General features: G+C 38.0%; 1 protein-coding gene and 1 pseudogene across 2 annotated transcripts in view; both read right to left on the reverse strand.

Annotated features, from left to right (window-relative positions):
• The window catches only part of SHCBP1L (SHC binding and spindle associated 1 like), a 48850-nt gene that overhangs the window by 9218 nt on the left and 19419 nt on the right, over window positions 1-20213 (reverse strand). For both annotated transcript variants that reach the window (XM_031935680.1, XM_023203484.3), the window contains one exon: window positions 15026-15131. In XM_031935680.1, coding sequence (XP_031791540.1) covers window positions 15026-15131 — 106 coding nt within the window. The remainder of the gene's footprint in view (window positions 1-15025; window positions 15132-20213) is intronic.
• LOC116418811 lies at window positions 16861-17342 on the reverse strand (annotated as a pseudogene).

Genomic DNA, 20213 nt, shown 5'->3' on the forward strand with positions numbered 1-20213 from the left:
TTTTTTTTTTTTTTTTTTTTTTTTTTTTTTGAGACGGAGTCTGGCTCTGTCACCCAGGCTGGAGTGCAGTGGCCGGATCTCAGCTCACTGCAAGCTCCGCCTCCCGGATTTTCGCCATTCTCCTGCCTCAGCCTCCGGAGTAGCTGGGACTACAGGCGCCCACCACCTCGCCCGGCTAGTTTTTTGTATTTTTTAGTAGAGACGGGGTTTCACCGTGTTAGCCAGGATGGTCTCGATCTCCTGACCTCGTGATCCGCCCGTCTCGGCCTCCCAAAGTGCTGGGATTACAGGCTTGAGCCACCGCGCCCGGCCAACTTGTAAATTCTTAAAGAAAACCTTCATTTATATAGATATTTCCTTCTAGTATATTTCCCATGCATATATTCATTTATTCATATGCTAATCAATCCTACCATACATTGTATATATTTTTGAATTCTGATTTTATCATTATACTGTATCACCTTCCCTATGTCTTTAAATAATTTTTCAAAGCTTATTTTTTTTTTAATGATTATAATTTCAACTTATTTTAGATACAGGGGTGTATGTGCAGGGTTTACTATGTTTGTTTATTGCACCCAGTTATTGAGCATAGTACCCGATAGGTAGTTTTTCAACAGACATCCCCTCCCTTCTTCCTCCAGCACCAGTAGTTAGCAGTGTCTATTGTTCTCATGTTTGTGTCCACATGTGCTCAATGTTTAGCTCCTGCTTGTAAGTGACAACATGTAGTATTTGGTTTTCTGTTCCTGCATTAATTAACTTAGGATAATGGCCTCCAGCTGCATCCATGCTACTGCAAAGGACATTATTTCATTCTTCTTATGGCTGCATAATGTTCCATTCCACGGTGTATATGTACCACATTTTCATTATTCAATCCACCATCAATGGGCACCTAGGTTGATTCCCTGTCTTTGCTATTATGAATAGCACATCAAAGCCTAATTTTTAACAATTGCATACTAATGTATCAAACAGATATATTACCACTTATGTTATGAATTTCTCACTCTTATTTAGATGGTTTATGAGTTTTCAACATTATGAAAATATTACAACAGATCTTTATATATATGTATCTAGTTATTTCTTTAGGAAACATTACTAGACGGGAAATTGCTGAATCAAAAGGTATAAACATTTTAAGACTCTTGGATATACTTTGCCAAATTCCTCTCCAGAGAAGCTTAATCAATTAAAACTTGGGTTAAGAATGCTTGTTTTGTTATAAACAAAACAACATGGGAGTTTTAAAAAATGTGTAAAATATTTGCCATTTTAATGGACAAAACTCTTCCCACCTCATTTTCATTTCCATTTATTTGATAAGTGAGAGTGAACACTTTTTCCAGATATATGTAAAATTCCTATAAGCCTTATTAAATCAGCAACCCACAAATTCAGGTATTTGTCCAGGTATTACATACATTCGAGGCAGATAGCACAAGACTACCTCTGTAAATAAATAATTTGTAAGAACTCTGAAACCCTCCTCACTCATATGTTTTTTTATTCACTGAAATAAGAAACACAGGAGAGAGAAAAAAGTGTGATAGAGGAAGACAATGAGTTTAATTTTGGCGCCAACAAATTTGAAGTGCCAGTGGAGTCACTTGATAGAAGTATCCAGCAGACTATGGATATAAGGGTCTAGAATATAGGACCTGACTAGACATAAGGTCATAGAATTATTTACTTATATGATAATTTGAGCACAGGAATGGATGAAATTAGCTACAAGAATGTATAAAGAGGGAAAGATAGCAACCTAGAACACTGAGGAATATTAAACTGGCAGAAATGCAAGATCTCACAAAGAATACTGAGAAGTAGGCAAAGAGGTAGTAAGAAAATCAGGAGACTAGGATGTGATGAAAGGAGGAAGCACAGTCGACCCTTGAACAACAAGGGTTTGAACTGTATAGACCCACTTATACACAGATTTTTTTTCAACCAAACATGGATCAAAATACAGCATTTGCAGGATGAAAATCTGAGTATATGGAGAGCAGACTTTGACGTTTTTGTATATGTGGGTTCTGCAGGGCTGACAGCACGACTTGAATACACACGGATTTGGATACATGCCAAGTGTCCTCGGACTAATCCCTTTGTATACCGAGGGACAAATGTAGTTGGTAGTGTCAAATGCTGCTCAAAGATTAACAAGATGGTAATCTCTGAGTTGTACCTACTGCAATTGGCCAGAGGGAGATTCTACATTACCACAACAGTATTTTCAGTGATATTCTGGAGACAGAAGCCAGATCACAATGAGTAGAGGAATAAATATGAAAGAAATATAAATAAAAAATGCAGATAAATATTTCAAGTAGTTTTTCTCTGCAAGGTAAGAAACGGAGATGTGGCGTTTAGGGTAGATATTGTTTTGCTATTTAAAACAGAACAGAATTGAACATAATTCACTGTATTCAGGAAGGAGAGAGTAGAGAGGATAGGTTAAAGACACAAGGAAGAGATGACAGCACAGAAATGGTGAAGTAATGGCTCTTCCACTGAAGCAAACATAAGTTGGCAAAAACTATGGAATCAACTTTTGGGAGCTCTAGAATCTAAATCAAACATAACAACAAAGGAAATACTTAAGGAAGTGGCTGCTAAAATTCAGTAAACAAGTGTTGTGGCATTGTTTTTGCTTACCCACCTACCATCCCCAATCCCCTGCTCTGCAGCAGCAATGGAAATGTCAGCCCACATTCCTGATGTAGCTTGCTGGTGCCAGCAGGCCGCCAGGTGGTAGGGTGCAATATAGGCCTTGTTCTCAAAATACTATGGTTGTAAATTCTGACCTATCTGGTAGTTCTCTGATGGACTGGCAAAGAGGATAATCTTTTTTTCATCCCTCAGGCTGGAGTGGCTTTCCCTTTGCCCCAAAGATGCCCAGCGCAAAGAACACAGAAAGAGACAAGCAAAATTACTCAAAGGAGGGGCTGAGGAGAAAGATTTTTGGAGGAATAAGGGCTGAAAAGAATCAGGGCTTCCCATACACTAGGAAATCAGTAGTGAAATGCACATGCACTGCAGGGCTAGATGTATGCTCAGAAGATATCTGAGAAGAACCTAGGCTTGCACCTTTGGCTGCTCTTTGGGCCTTGTGCAAACAGGAAGCAAAACCTAATACAAAGTTTTAGGCAGCCTAGCTTAGCTTTGAAGGAGTGTCTCAGCTCAGAGATAATCTGCAAACACTGGGAGAGTTTTTGCTTTTGTTTTTTTCTACTTATTTATCTATTTTTTTTTTTTTTTTTTTTTTGAGATGGAGTCTGGCTCTGTCACCCAGGCTGGAGTGCAGTGGCACGATCTTGGCTCACTGCAACTTCTGCCTCCTGGGTTCAAGCGATTGTCCTGCCTCAGCCTCCCAAGTAGCTGTAATTACAGGTGTGCACCACTACGCCCAGCTAATTTCTGTATTTTTAGTAAAGGTGGGGTTTCACCATGTTAGCCAGGCTGGTCTCAAACTCTTGGCCTCAAGTGACCTGCCTGCCTCAGCCTCCCGAAGTGCTGGGATTACAAGTGTGAGCCACTGCACCTGACCTTGTTTTTTCTTTTTAGCTGAGCCATTTAAGGAAATCTCTGTTAGATTACTCACTATCTACTGAGATGACACAACAAAGACTTCAATTGCCACACCAAAAAGAATACAGCCTTTGCAAAAGTAGTTTAGAAAAGTCATTAAACAAACATACAGCTGTAGTCTTCAACAACCGAAACAAACCCTGGGGAGGGGTAGAATCCAGTTTCCAGAGTTACCATATCATAATATCCAAAAAGTCCAGTTTTCACAAAAAAATTGCAAGGCATACAAAAAAATAAGATACCGTGACCCACTCACAGAAAAAATAAATTGACAGAAACTATCCCTGAGGAACTTTGGACTTACTAGACAAAGACTTTAACTCAACTGTTTTAAATGTGCACAAAGAGCTAAAGGAAACAATCAAGAACTAGAAGCAACCAGGAGAACAATGTCTGAACAAATAAAGAATATTGATAAAAATATAAACAAAATAGAAATTCTGTAGTTGAAAAGTGTAATAGCTGAAGTGAAAAAATTCACTAGAGGGGTTCAACAGCAGATTTGAGCAAGCAGAAAAAATAATCAGCAATCTTGATGAAAGCACAATAGAAATTATCCAGCCTGAGGACCAGAAAGAAAAGAAGTATGGAAAAAAATGAACAGCATCAAAGGGACCTGTGGGATACCATGAAGCATATAAATATACTTACTAGGAAGTGTCAGAAGAAGAGGAAAGAGAGAAAAGGGTGTGGTGTTACTTTGTATGTATATATGGGTTTTCATTCACAGCTTGTGACTCATAATTTCCATAGTCCTTATTACAGCTTTTTGTTAAAATGTTGGGTGCTTTAGGCCTCAGGAGCAGGCCTCAGGAAACAGAATCTCTCTAACCTTCTCCTGCTCTCCTTTCACCTGCCCCAGGGTAGGACTCTAATATTCTTGTGCTTTTCTGATTGTGGGTCATAAGACCCTCATTCCAAACCAGTTTCTGCCAGGTACGGTGGCCCGTGCCTGTAATCCCAGCTCTTAGGGAGGCAGAGGTGGGAGTGTAGCTAGAGCCCAGGAGTTTGAGACCTGCCTGGGCAATATAGCAAGACCCTGTTATCCACAAAAAAGAAAAAAAAGAGACAAAACATAAATAAATAAACTGGGTTCCACCCCATACCTAGAGGCCAATCACGTTTTAACACAATTGTCCAAAGAAACCCAAGAGGACTGGGTTCAGAGAGCCTTCAGAAAGCTGACCGCATAACATTTCCTGGAGGATGACATACCTGGAGGAGGGCACGGGAGCTCTGTGCACCTTTCCCTGATACTTTCCCCTACACATCTTTTCATCTGTATCCTTTGTAATATTGATTTTTTTTTTCCCCCTTTTGAGACGGAGTCTTACTCTGTCACCCAGGCTGGAGTGTAGTGGTGCAATCTCAGCTCACTGCAACCTCTGCCTCCCGGGTTCAAGTGATTCTCCTGCCTCAGTCTCCCAAGTAGCTGAGATTACAGGTGTGCGCCATCACACCCAGCTAATTTTTGTATTTTTAGTAGAGATGGGTTTTTGCCATGTTGACCAGGCTGGTCTCAAACTCCTGATCTCAAGTGATCTGCCTGCCTCAGCCTCCCAAAGTGCTGGGATTACAGGCATGAGTCACTGTGCTTGACTGTAATATCCTTTATAATAAACTGCTAAACATAGGCCAGGCATGGTGGCTCACACCTGTAATCCCAGCACTTTGGGAGGCTGAGGTGGGCGGATCACAAGGTCAGGAGATCGAGATCAGACTGACCAATATGGTGAAACCCCATCTCTACTAAAAATACAAAAATTAGCTGGGTGTGGTAGTGTGCTCCTGTTATCGCAACTACTCAGGAGGCTGAGGCAGGAGAATTGCTTGAACCTGGGAGGTGGAGGTTACAGTGAGCTGAGATCATGCCACTGCATTTCCAGCCTGGGTGACATAGCGAGACTCCATCTCAAAAAATTAATTAATTAATTAATTTAATTAACTGGCAAACATAAATGTTTCTCTGAGTTCTATGCACTGCTCTAGCAAATTAATTAAAACTAAAAAAAAAGGGAGTTGTGAGAACCCCAACTTGAAGTCAGTCAGTCAGAAGTTCTGGAGGCCTAGATTTGTGACTGGTATCTGAGGGACAGGGGCAGTTTTGGAGGCTGAGTCTCCAACCTGTAGAATGTGACACTGTCTACTGGTAGATATGTTGAAATAGAATTATAGGACACCCAGTTGGGGTCTGCTGGAGAACTGATTACTTGCTGGCGGAGAGAAAGCCCCAATATTTTGGGGTCACAGAAGTCTTCTGTGTTGATAATTCTTGTTTTGTTGTGAAAACAGAAGGAAAATATGGTTTGAGTGTTTTCCTAACAAAGGTAGAAAAAATATTTGAAAACGTAACAGCTGAAAACTTCCCAAATTTCATTAAAGACATGAATCTACATATCCAAGAAGTGAAATGGACTTTAAATAGGATAAACACAGGGAAACACACATTAACATACATTACAATCAAACTATTAAAATCCAAAGATAGGCGGGGCATGGGTGGCTCACACCTGTAATACCAGCACTTTGGGAGGCCAAGGCAGCAGATCACCTGAGGTCAGGAGTTCCAGACCAGCTTGACCAACACGGCGAAACCCCCCTCTACTAAAAATACAAAAATTAACCAGATGTGGTGCCACATGCCTATGATACCAACTACTGGGAAGGTTGAGGTAGGAGAATCACTTGAACCCGGGAGGCAGAGGTTACAGTGAGCTGAGATCATGCCATTGCACTCCAGCCTGGGCAACAAGAGCAAAACTCCATCTCAAAAAATAATAATGATAAAAAACAATCCAAAGATAAAGAGAGAATCTTACAAGCAGCAAGAGAGAAGCAATGCATTAAGTATAAGAGATCCTTAATAAGATTAAGGCTGATTTCTCATCAGAAACCATGGAAGCCAAAAAGCAGTGGGATTTTAAAGTGCTGAAAGATAAACAGCCAACAATTCTACATCTAGAAAAATTATCTTTTCAAAATGAAGAAGAAATTGACATTTCTAGATAAACAAAAGTTGGGCCTATCCTAAAAGAAATGCTAAAGGAGTCCTTCAGACTGAAATGAAATAAAGAACAGAAGTAACTCAAAGCCATATAAAGAAATAAAAAATTCCAGTAAAGGTAAAACCAAGGGTAAATATAAAGACAGTATTACTGTATTTTTGGTTTGTGACTCCTCTTTTTGTTTCCTATATAATCTAGGATACCAATGACTAAAACAATACTTATAAATCCATGCTAATTGGGAAACAATGTATAAAGATGTAATTTGTAACAATAACAACATAAAGGGAGGGATGGAGCTGTATGCTATTAAAGCAAAGTTGGTATCAATTCAAACTCAATCATTATAAATGTAGGATGTGAATTATAATTCCTTTGATAATCACCAAGAATATAACTAAGAAATACACACAAAAGGAAATGTGGAGTAAATCAAAATGGTACACTAAAAAAAATTCTTCATAAAACACAAAAGAAGACGGTCCTGAAAGCACTGCATAACAACAACAAAAAAAAGATATTACATGTAGGAAAAACAGTAGCCAATGGCAGAAGTAAGTCCTTCCTTATCAGTAATAATTTTAAATGTAAATGGATTAAGATCACCAATTTAAAAAGACTAGCAGAAAGGATAAAGAAAAATAATCCAACTATATGATGTTACAAGAGTCTCATTTCAGGCTGGGCATGGTGGCTTATGCCTGTAATCCTAGCACTTTGGGAGGCCGAGGTGGGTGGTGCTCCTGAGGTCAGGAATTCGAGACCAGCCTGGCCAACATGGCAAAACCCCATCTCTACTGAAAACACAATAATTAGCCAGGCAATGTGCCTGTGATCCCAGCTACTTGGGAGGCTGAGGCAGGAGAATCACTTGAACCCAGGAGGCAGAGATTGCAGTGAGATGAGATCGCGCCACTGCACTCCAGCCTAGGTGACAGAGCAAGACTCAGTTCCAAAAAAAAGAAATCCATTTCACATGCAATGACACCCACAGGCTCAAAGCAAAAAGATGGAGAAAAATAAAAAAAAGCAGGGGTTACTATTTTAATTTCAGACAAAATAGACTCTAAACCAAGAATGATTTTAAAAAGACAAAGAATGGCATTACATAATGATAAAGGGTTTGATTCAACAAGAAGACTTAACTAACTTAAACATATACAGTACCAACACTGGAGCACACAGATTCATAAAATAAGTTCTTAGAAATCTATGAAGAGACTTAGATAACCACACAATAACGGTGCAAGACTTCAACACCCCACTGACAGTATTAGACAGATAATTGAGGCAGAAAATTAAGAAAGATATTTGAGACCTGAACTTGACACTTGACCAAATGGACCTAACGGACACCTACAGATTACCTGAGGTCAGATCACCTGAGGTCAGGAGTTTGAGACCAGCCTCACCAACATGGTAAAACGCATCTCTGCTAAAAGTACAAAAAATTAGCCAGGCATGGTGGTGAACGCCTGTAATCCTAGCTACTCAGGAGGCCAAGACAGGAGAATCGCTTGAATCTGGAAGGTGGAGGTTGTAATAAGCCAAGATGACGCCACTGCACTCCAACCTGGGTGACAGAGTGAGACTCCATCAAAAAAAAAAAGAAAGATCAATACTAAAGAAGACCTCTCAAAACCATACAATTGCTTGGAAATTAAGCAATCTGCTCCTGAATGACTTTTGGGTAAACACTGAAATTAATGCAGAAATCAAAAAATCAAAAAATTCTTTGAAACTAATGAGAACAAGGATATAACATACCAGAAACTCTGAGACACAGCTAAAGTAGTGTTAACAGGAAAGTTTAAGGCTGGGTGCAGTGGCTTAAGCCTGTAATCCCAGCACTTTGGAAGGCCGAGGCGGGCGGATCACGAGGTCAGGAGATCGAGACCATCCTGGTGAACACGGTGAAGCCCAGTCTCTACTAAAAATATAAAAGCTTAGCTAGGCGTGGTGGCGGGCGCCTGTAGTCCCAGCTACTTGGGAGGCTGAGGTGGGAGAATGGCATGAACCCAGGAGGCAGAGCTTGCAGTGAGCCAAGATCGTGCCACTGCACTCCAGCCTGGGCAACAGAGCGAGACTGTCTCAAAAAAAAAAAAGAAGAGGAAAGTGTATTCTGCTAATTGCTCATATCAAAAGGTCAGAAAGATCTCAAACTGACAACCTAATATCACATCTGGAGGAACTAGAAAAATAAGAGTAAACCAATCCCAAAACTAGAAGAAGAAAAAGAACCAAAATTAGAGTTGAACTGAATGAATCTGAGATGTGAAAAACCATACAAAAGATAAACAAAACCAAAAGTTGTTTTTTGAAAGAATAAATAAAATAGACTGCTGGTTAGACTGAGAGAATATTCAAATAAACACAAACAGAAACAACAAAAAGGACATTACTACTGACACTGCAGAAATACAAAAAAAACCCTCAGAGACTATTACAAACACCTCTATGCACAAAAACTAGAAAACCTAAAGGAAATGGATGAATTCCTGCAAACATACAATCTCCCAAGATTGAACCAGGAAGAAACTGAAACTCAAACTAATAAGGAGTTCCAAAACTAAACTAGTAATAAAGAGCCTACCTACCAATCAGAAAAAGCCCTGAATGAGACAAATTTACAGCTGAATTCTACCAGACTTAAAAGAGTTGCTACCAATCCTACTGAAACTATTCCAAAACATTGAGGAGGAAGGACTCCTCCCCAACTCATTATTTGAGGCCAGCATGATTCTGATACCAAAACCTGGCAGATGCATCAAAAAAAGTAAACTTCAAGCCGATATCCCTAATGAACACAGATGCAAAAATCCTCAACAGAACATTAACAAACTGAATCTAGTGGCACATCAATGTCCTAAGTGGCCATTAATCAAAAAGCTAATCCACCATGATAACGTTAGCTTTATTACTGGTATGCAAGGTTGGTTCAACTTACAAAAATCAATAAATGTGATTCAGCACACAAACAGAACTAAAAACAAAAACCACATGATAATCTCAACAGATGCTGAAAAGGCTTTCTATAAAATTCAACATCTATTCATCTTAAAAACTCTCAACAAGCTAGGCACTGAAGGAATATACCTCAAGATAATAAGAGCCATCTGTGACAAACCCACAGCCAACATCATACTGAATGGGCAAAAGCTGGAAGCATTCCCCTTGAAAAACAGCAAGACAACGATACCCACTCTTACCACTTCTACTCAACACAGTACTGGAAGTCCTAGCCAGAGCAGTCAGGCAAAAGACAGAAATAAAAGGCATCCAAATAGGAAGAGGGGAAGTCAAATGATCTCTTTAGAGACTATATGATTTTATACCTAGAAAACCCCATAGCCTCTACCCAAAAGCTTCTAGATCTGATAAACAACTTTGGCAAAGTTTCAGGATACAAAAATCAATGTACAAAAATCCGTAGCATTTCTATACACCAATGATGTCCAAACTGAAGAACCAAATCAAGAACACAATTCCATTCACAATAGCCACACACACACAAAATAAAATACCTAGTAATACAGCAAACAAGGGAAGTGAAAAAGCTCTACAACAAGAATTGCAAAACTACAAAATACTCTTGAAAGAAATAAGAGACAGCACAAACAAATGGAAAAACATTCCATGCTCAAGAATAAGAAGAATCAATATTGGTTTTTTTGTTTGTTTGTTTGTTTGTTTTTGAGACGGAGTCTCGCTCTGTGGCCCAGGCTGGAGTGCAGTGGCGCGATCTCGGCTCATGGCAAGCTCCGCCTCCCGGGTTCCAAGCCATTCTCCTGCCTCAGCCTCTCGAGTAGCTGGGACTACGGGCGCCCGCCACAACCCGAGGCTAATTTTTTTGTATTTTTAGTAGAGACGGGGTTTCACCGTGTTCGCCAGGATGGTCTCGCTCTCCTGACCTCGTTGTCCTCCCGCCTCGGCCTTCCAAAGTGCTGGGATTACAGGCGTGAGCCACAGCGCCCCGCCAAAAGAATAAATGTTGTTAAAATGACCATGCTGCCCAAAGCAATGTACAGATTCAGTGCTATTCCGATCCAACTAGGAAAGAAAGGAGAGAAAGAAAGGAAGGAAGGAAAGAAAGAAAAGAAAAGAAAGAGAGGGAAAGAAAGAGAGAGGAAGGAAGGAAAGGGAGAGAGAGAAGGAAGGAAGGAAAGAAGGAAGGAAGGAAGGAAGGGAGGGAGGGAAAAAGAAAGAAAGAGGAGAAAGGGTAGGAAGGGGAGGAAAGAAAGGAAAGGAAGGAAAGAAGGGAAGAAAGAAAGAAGGAGGGGGAGGAAGAGGGATCGCCTATGAAATAGTAAATAAAGTTAACAGCAATGACAGTGATCATGGGCAGGCAATGCTCCTAGCATCCCCTAAGTGGCAGTAAAGAGCACAAAAGAAAGTGAAAAAGCCTAAGGAATGGGGGGTAAAAATCTGCAAAGCATATATCTAATAAGAGTCTAGTATTCAGAATATACAAAGAACTCTTATAGTCAATAACAAGAAGACAAACAACTCAATTACAAAATGGGCATATGAATTTAATAGACGTTTCTCCAAGGAAGATACACAAATGGCCAACAAGCCCATGGAAATATGTTCAACATCTTCAACATCATTAGTCATTAGATAAATGAAAATCAAAACTACAGTTAAATACTTCACACTCACTAGGATGACTGTAATTTTAAAAATAAAAGAAAGAGAAAAAATAAATAAAAAACAACAAGAAAAGATAAAAGTGTTGTTGAGGACTGGAGAAATTGGAACCCCAATACTTTGCAGATGACAATGTGAAATGTTTCAGCCCCTGTGAAAACAGTCTGGCAATTCCTCATAAAGTTGCACACATGATCCAGTAATTCTAGTCTTAGGTATATACCCCAAAGAATGGAAAACAGGTAGTCAGACAAACTCTTGTACACAGATGTTCACAGCCCCTTTTCCCTAATAGTCAAAAGGCAGAAACAACTCAGATGTCCACCAACTGATGAATATATAAGCAGATTGTTGTATATACATACAACAGGATATTATTCAGCCAAAAAAATGAATGAAGTACTGATAAATGCTACAATAAAAGCCAGACATAAAGGTTGGATATTTTATGATTCCATTTATATGAAATATCCAGAATCATAAATCTACAGAGATAGCAGATTTTTGATAGTCAGGAGCTGAGGGGAAAGGGGAAATGGAGGTATGTGGTTCTGGTTTTGGGTAATGAAAATGGTTGGGAACCAGACAGATGTACACAGCATTGTAACTCTACTAAATGTCACTGAATGTCACTTTAAAACAGTTAATTTTGCTATGTAAATTTCACCTCAAGTTTTTTAAGAAAGGAAAAAAGATACAAAAAAAATAAGGAATAACTGAGGGCACACTGTCTCTGAGGAGGCAGGTGGCAACAGAATCAGTAGTACAGATGGAAGAAAACTGATGAAATTCTTCTTTGTACTTTTTATATTTTCAGACATGGTTATCACCTTTTGTAGCACTACAGGAAAAATCTGGCAAAAATGATGGCTATATTATTGGGATATGAACTGCAAAATAGTAATAATAGTATCAGTTGACATTTATTTATGTGCTAGGCATTTTGCTAAAAGATTTATAAAAATTATTTCACTTAAGCCTAACACTCTATGGGACAGACTTAATTACTCTCTTTCACAGATGAGGAAATAAAAGAAACGATGTAATTTGTTTAATCTTATAGAAATATTAAGAAGCAAAACTGTGAACCAAATCCAGGTTTTTATGATCTTAAAGTCTATATTCTCCAACATCACACTATACTGTCTCCAGATTGAAAGAAGGAACAGCCTGTGATCAACAAGAGGGTAGAGGCCTATGATATACAATGGGGATACCACTGTTTCTCGTAGATCTAGGAGAATGACTGATGTTCAACTTTAGTTCAGAAACTGAAACAAGGAGTAAACATTTATTGAGCACTTACTATGTGCTGGGCATTATTCTGAGCATATTACAAAGGTAAACATTTAATCTTTACAACAACTTATAAATATGGAACATAGGATTATTATCCAGTTTTGCATGTGAGAAACTAAAGTACAGATGGGTTAAATAATTTGCTGAAAATCACCTAACTAGTAAGTGGCAAAACCAGGAATCCAGGCAATTTGGCTTTAGAGCCCATGCTCTTAACTAGGACAGTATATCTATATTTTTTATCTCTCTCTTTTTAAAGCATTCTACAAGTAAGGAAATTGAGGCTTAGAGGTTATGCACTTTGCCTAAGATTACTTATTAAGTGGTCTCAGATAGGGTATTTGAACACTGGGTATCTGACTACAAAGTCCATGCCTTTCCACCGCACTGCTTATAAAGATCACCAACATAAGATGATGAGCATGAATAAACTGTGTCTAAGGAGTGTATACAAAGTAAGAATTCTCAGTCAAGAATCTTCAAAGATGAGGAAATTGTTAAAGCTTATATGTACAGCTATACTACTATCAAACTATAATATTTCATAAACCTCAAAAGTAAATCTAAAATCCAAGGTTTAAGTAAAGTGGAAACTGATGATACATTCTCCTCACAGTAGTCTCCCTCTCATTATCCTGGCCTCCAAAGTTCAGGTATAACTTCACAAATGAAAACAGGATTGTAAAGCAATGAGCAAAAAAAAAAAAATCATAGAAATTCTGTCATATAAGAAAGTGAATAAAGCCAGGACCTATTAAAAAGTGAAAAGGAGAAGTAAAAATAAAAATGACAAAATAAAACTGAGGATAAAAGCAAGATTTATACCTTTTTAAAAAGATGTTTTAAAAGGTATTTATAAAGATGTTGGAGAATAATCAACATGATTGAATAATATGCTCCAATAAGTAATTAAAAGGAAAATTAAATTTTGTTGAAAAGAATACAAATTGGTAGAATAGCAGACAAGACTGTCTAATATGCCAGCTTTATCTTTCATCACTCTCTTAGATGTTAACCACCAGCCTTGGTGGCCTTCTTTCAGTTCCTTATATGTACTAATCTCTCTTGTCACATACACTAATTTATTGATTCACCAAAAATTGCTGGGCACCTACCATGTACCAAGCATCATGCTAGGTGACTGGATGAGTGGTAAATACTCTTTGCTCTCAAGAAGTTCACATACTAGTGAAAGAGACAGACATTCAATAGATAGCCACAAAAGTATTAAATGTAGTCATGATAAAGGAAAGTGCCAATAAGGAAAAATACAAGGTACTATAATTGTATATAGCAGTCTAATGTATTATGAAAGGTTGAGAAGGCCTTTTCCTGTGGAAATATTTAAATCAAGACCTGAAGGATGAACGGTGGCTCAGCAGGCAGAGGAAACACAGCTTATCCCAGGATGTGGGGTGAGTGAAGGAAAAAAGTGAGTGTGTATGAAAGTGAGGAGAAATATGAGGAAGATAACTCCCAGAAAATTGTTATTAGCAGTCAAGTAGATGATGGTACCATTTATTGAAACAGAGAACTCCAGAATAAAAGCAAGTCAACGAGATAAGATTATGAAATTAATTGCAGACAATTAATTGATGTACTGGTGAGGCAATTAAGTGGTCATAAGCAATAGGCAGTTGGACACATAGGTTTGGAGCTTAGAGAACAAAAGTTTGGGCTATGCAAATACATTCTGGAAAAGTACCTATATATATAAGTGAAGTTATGGGGGAAGATTAGCTAAATCACTTCAGGATAATATAATGCATAAAAAAGACAAGTACCAAGCATTTAGAGGACACGAGAATAAAAGTAACTATAGAGAGAATGAAAACCAGGGAAGTATACTAACATAAAACAAGGAAAGAGATTATTTCAATGAGAGAGCTTTGAAATGCTACTGAGAGGTCAAGTGAAATTAAAATATTTGCTCTTTGTCTTAGAACATTTGTTTGTTCTTGAGCTGGATAAATTTATATTCATCCTTCACAATTCAGCTGAGTTGTTTCTTTTATCCAGCATTTCCAGACTCCTAATTCTGTCTTATGTACCCATCCTACAGGTACTCTGTACATATGCTTATCATAGCATTTATCATTCTGTGTCATAATTGTAACTGCTTATATATTTGGTGCCCATATTTCCACCATGCTTGAAATTTTCAAATGTGTGAAGAAGGAAGATTGGGGGTCTGGATCAACATTTTGTCTCCCCTAAATGCAGTCTTTCTCATGTTTATGTCTCATCTTCACCATAGCAACTAACATAGTACCTGGCAACAAGGTTAGTACTCAGTAAATAGTTGTCACCATTTATTTATTTAGTATCTATGATATGGCAATAACTGAGCTGGAGGTAGTTGAGAAAATAAGGCATTAATGATTAGAAAAGGACTCCACCCTCAGGGAGCTTCTTTTCCGATTATATACAGCTAATACTTAAATAACAAATAAGAATAGTTTATTTCTTACCATTTCAGTAGTCATCACTTTTGCTACAATATGTGTTATAGTTTTTCCAAATTCTCTTTTTCCTTTCCTACGCCTCAGAATTCTTGGAAAGAAAGGTCCATGAACTCTATAGTTGAAAATATTTAGTTGTAATTAAATTAACATGAAAAAGACTGACCTTGTCCTTATTCGGTAAATAAAAACTTGGTACTAAGCATCTTTGAGAAATAGTTTTCATTAATTATAAGTTCCTTGAGGGCAATGAGCAACTTGGGAGCAATGTAATGATTCAGATCTTTTAGATAACTGCATGTTTAAATCCTTAAACTCTAAAATATTTTCATTTTAATTGACAGTGCCTGGAAATCTCCATGCAACCCACTACAACCATTGTCTCAGCTACCTCAACCTTCCAATGCAGTAGAAAAATTTCCTGGTTGTACTTTCATAATCCATTGAGTTGTAGACTCACACAAAGATGGGTTATGCCTGTCACAGTGAGGCATCAAAATGTTAAAATGTTTTCGAATATGGCTAATTTTAGATACTATGCTCAATTAGCGTATCATTTTGATTCAAATATTATTATCTGCATAAAATAGTTGGCTGTTGGCCTCCCAGCAGAACTAATCCAGCTTCTCTCTTAGTTGTTTTTATATTGTTTGCTATTCAGCACTTCTAATTAGTTCTTTCTCTTCTTCCTGCTTTTCTTTGTTTCCTGTTTCCTGTCTCTATCATTTAAGTGTCTCCAACAGAAAGAGAAAAAGTTTTAGTATAACTGTTGGCTTTTATCATTACTGTCAGCCAAAAGGGACACTCTTTTTCCAGTAGACATGGATTTACCAGTAATCGCTTTAGTATAATCTTTTGCATTCTCTGCAGCACTTTATTGCTTTATGCTAACAGGATGTGGCTTTAGTGTATGTATGTATATATATATATTTTTTCTTTTTTTTTAACTAAAGACAGGGTCTTGCCCTGGAGTGCAGTGGTGCAATTATGGCTTACTGCAGCCTTGACCTCCTGGGCTCAAGCAATCCTCCCATCTCAGCTTCCTAAGTAGCTAGGACTACAGGCATGTGCAACCTTGCCTGGCTTTTTTTTTTTTTTTTAAGAGGCAGGGTCTCATTACATTGCCCAAGCTGGTCTTGAACTCCTGGCCTCAAGCAATCCTCCCACCTTGGCCTCCCCAAGTGCTAGGATTATAGGCATGAACCTGGCCAGTACCAATATTTTTGAACTGTATCTCAGTTACTATATATTTTTGTAAAACTTATGATTTCCGGAAACTTTCTAATAATTTTCTCTGTAAGTTATTAAAAACTGAATTTAAACATATTAGCAGTATCCTCCAAAAGTTTCATTAAACATTTCAAAATCAAACCCACTCAGCATTTTTATATCTATTTAAGCAAGTGGTCTTGATCTTGAGAAACAGGAAACCATTCACACATTTTTTTTTTTTTTTTTTTTTTGCTATTTACCAGTTAATTAGCTGCTCCAAAAGTAAGGCATCCTAAACATTCAGGAAACCACAGTAGTTTATCATGCTATCCTAGTTTTAAAATCAAAGGTATAGATAGGTGTTTTTTAATCAAATGTATTAAGGTATAATTTACATAAAAGGTAATCATTTTAAGTGAACTATTCCATGAGATTTCACAAATGCATATATGCTTTTAACTCAATCACAATAATAAAGACATAAAAAATTTCCATCACACTGATAAGTTTCCTCATGCATCTTTGCAGTCCTGAGCAAACACTGGTCTGCTTTCTGTCATTATGTGTTTCCCTTTCTTTGAATTTTTTTTTTCAGCCCAGAGGTCTTTTTTTTTTTTTTTTTTTAATACCTATTATGCCATGAATTCACAGGGAATAGGTTCCAGCAGCTCAGGCTCCTTCCCATTGGTTCTCACAAAGTGTGCTTCTCTGGGTGGAGCAGGCTGGCGCTTCAGTTGAACCCAGGTACCTTTCTCTTTGGCTTCTTTCTTTTTCTGATCATTTTCTTCACTTGTTTCAGGAAGCTATCTCGGCTCTTAGAGTGCTTAATGTGCTCAATACACACATTAATTCTCTTGGCGAGAATCTTGCCCTTAACTTGTTTGTTTACAGCAATGCCGACAGCATGCTGGGTAACATTGTAGACTCTTCCAGTTTTGCCATGGTAACACTTGTGGGGCATTCCTTTTTGAACAGTAGCCATTCCCTTGATGTCTACAATATCACCTTTCTTATAGATTCACATATACTTGGCCAAAGGAACAACTCCATGTTTTCTAAAAGGCCTAGAGAACATATATCAGGTGCCTCTCCTCTTTCCCTTTGTGTTCGTCATTTTGGCGAATTACTGGAAGATGGCGGTTCCAGCTGAAAGGAAAACTGAATTTTTCTTAATAGGCTTTATTTTTCAGAGCAGTTTCAGATTTTCAGCAAAGTTGAGCAAAAGGAAGAGAGTTCCTGTGTATCCCTTGTTCCCCCCGCACACACAACCTGCCCCACTATCAATATCTGGCACCGGAGTGGTACACGCGTTACAACTGGTGAACCTATATTAACACATCATTGTCATCCAAAGTCCATAGTTTACATCAGAGTTGACTCTTGGTGTTGTCCATTATAGGAGTTTGGACAAATGTATAATGACATGTAGCCACCATTATAGTATAATACAGAAGAGTTTCAGTGCCCTAAGAATTCTATGCTCTGCCTCTCCATTAATACTTGGGAACCACTGATTTTTTTTTTTTCTGCCTCCACAATTTTGTCTTTCCAGAATGTCATACAGTTGGAGTCATACAGTATGTAGCCTTTTCAGACTGGTTTCTTTCACTTAGTAATATGCATTTAAGTTTCTTCCATGTCTTGTCATGGCTTCACAGGTCTTTTCTTTTTAGTGCTGAATAACATTCTATTGTCTGGGTGTACCACAATTTATACATCCACCTGCTGAAGGACATTTTGGTTGCTTCCAAGTTTTGGCAATTATGAATAAAGCTGCTATAAACAACCATGTGCAGGTTTTTGTGTGAGCATAAGTTTCCAACTCATGTGGGTAATTATCAAGGAACATGATTGCTGGATCATATGATAAGAGCATCTTTAGTTTCGTAAGGAACTTCTAAACTGTCTTCCAAAGTGACTATACTATTTTGCATTCCCACCAGCAATAAGTGAGAATTCCCGTTGTTCCATACCTTTCTAGGAATTTTTAATGGAATTTTATTGTTTATTTATTTATTTATTTTTGGGTCAGAGTCTTGCTCTGTTGCCACGGTTGGAGTGTGGTGGCACGATCTCAGCTCACTGCAACCTCTGCCTCCCGGGTTCAAACGATTCTCCTGCCTTAGCCTCCCAAGTAGCTGAGACAACAGACCTGCACCACCATGCCTTGCTAATTTTTGTATTTTTAGTAGAGATGGAGATTTGCCATATTGGCCAGGCTGGTCTCGAACGCTTAACCTCAGGTGATCTGCCCACTTCAGCCTCCCAAAGCGCTGGGATTACAGGCGTGAGCCATCGTGCTTGGCCTCTCAATGGAATTTTAAAGTGGAATAATATACTATGCATTCTTTTGTGTCTGCTTTTATCACTCAACCTATTTTTGAGATCCATCCATGTTACTGTTATTGTGTGTGTTAGCAATTTCTTTCTTTTTTTTTGAAACAGAGTCTCATTCTGTCACCCAGGCTGGAGTGCAGTGGCGTGATCTCAGCTCACTGCAACCTCTGCCTCCCAGGTTCGAGCAATTCTCCTGCCTCAGCCTCCTGAGTAGCTGGGATTACAGGCACACGCCACCACGCCTGGCTAATTTTTGTATTTTTAGTAGAGATGGGGTTTCACCGTGTTGGTCAGGTTTGTCTCTAACTCCTGACTTTGTGATCTGTCCGCCTCGGCCTCCCAAAGTGCTGGGATTACAGGCATGAGCCACCTCACCCGGCCAGCAATTTGCTTCTTTATATTGCTGAGTAGTATTTTATTATAGGATTTTCTATATACAAGACCATGCCATCTGTGAATAGAGATAATTTTACTTCTTCCTCTCCAATCTGTATGCTTTTTATTTCTTTTTCTTGTCTAATTGCTCTGGCTAGAAACTCCAGTACAATTTGAATAAAAGTGTCAAGAATAAATATCCTTATCATGCTCCTGATTGTAGGGGGGAAAAGATCTATTCTTTCACCATAAAAATTGATGACTCTAGTTGTGAGTTTTTCATAGACAGCCTTAAACAGGTTGAGGAAAATCCCTTCTATTCCAAGTTTTTTTTAGAGTGTTTATCATGACAGGGTGTTAATTTGTCAAATGATTTTTCTGTGTCTATTGAGATGACTCTGTGTCTTGTTTTTCCATTCTATTAATATTATGTATTATACTGATAGATTTTTCATATTTTAAAACAACATTGGATTCCTGGGATAAATCTCACCTTGGTCATAGTGTCTGATCTTTTTATATGTTGCCAGACTCCATTTGTTAGTATTTTGTTGAGGATTTTGTATCTATATTCATTAGTGATATTCGTCTAGGTTTTCTTTTCTTGTGATGTCTTTGCTTTTGGATTCAGAGTAATATATTGTCTCACAGAATGAGTTGGGAAATTGTTACCTTTTATTTTCTGCAAGAGTTTTTGAAGAATTAATGTTGATTCTTCTTTAAACGTGTGTCACAATTCACCAGTGAAGACATCTAGTCCTTGACTTTCCTTTGTGAGTAGTTTTTTATTTGCTAATTCAATCTACTTAACTTGTTATAGAGCCAGTCAGAATTTATGTTTCTGCTTGAATCATTTTTGGTAGATTGTGTCTTACTAGGCATCTGCTCATTTATTCTAGGTTATCTAATTTGTTGGGTTGAGTTATTTATACTATTCCTTTGTAATACTTTTTATTTCAGTGTAGGTTTTTATGTGGATGTAAGTTTTCAAATTAATTGGGTAATTAAGCCTACCAAGTAGGATTGCAACTGCTGAGTCTTATGGTTAAACTATGTTTCGCTTTATAAGAAACTGCCAAACAGTGCTCTAAAGAGCCAGTACCATTTTGCATTCTAACCAGCAAAGAATGAGAGTTCCTTTGCTCAACATTCTCAGTAACAATATTATCAGCCTTGTTTTTAATTTAGCCATTCCTTATAGGTATGTAATGGCATCTCATTGCTGTTTTAATTTGCAATTTACTAATGACAAATGAGGTTGAGCATGTCTTTA

The sequence above is a fragment of the Piliocolobus tephrosceles genome, chromosome 1 (assembly GCF_002776525.5).
Source record: "Piliocolobus tephrosceles isolate RC106 chromosome 1, ASM277652v3, whole genome shotgun sequence".
Classification (NCBI taxonomy): Eukaryota; Metazoa; Chordata; class Mammalia; order Primates; family Cercopithecidae; genus Piliocolobus; species Piliocolobus tephrosceles.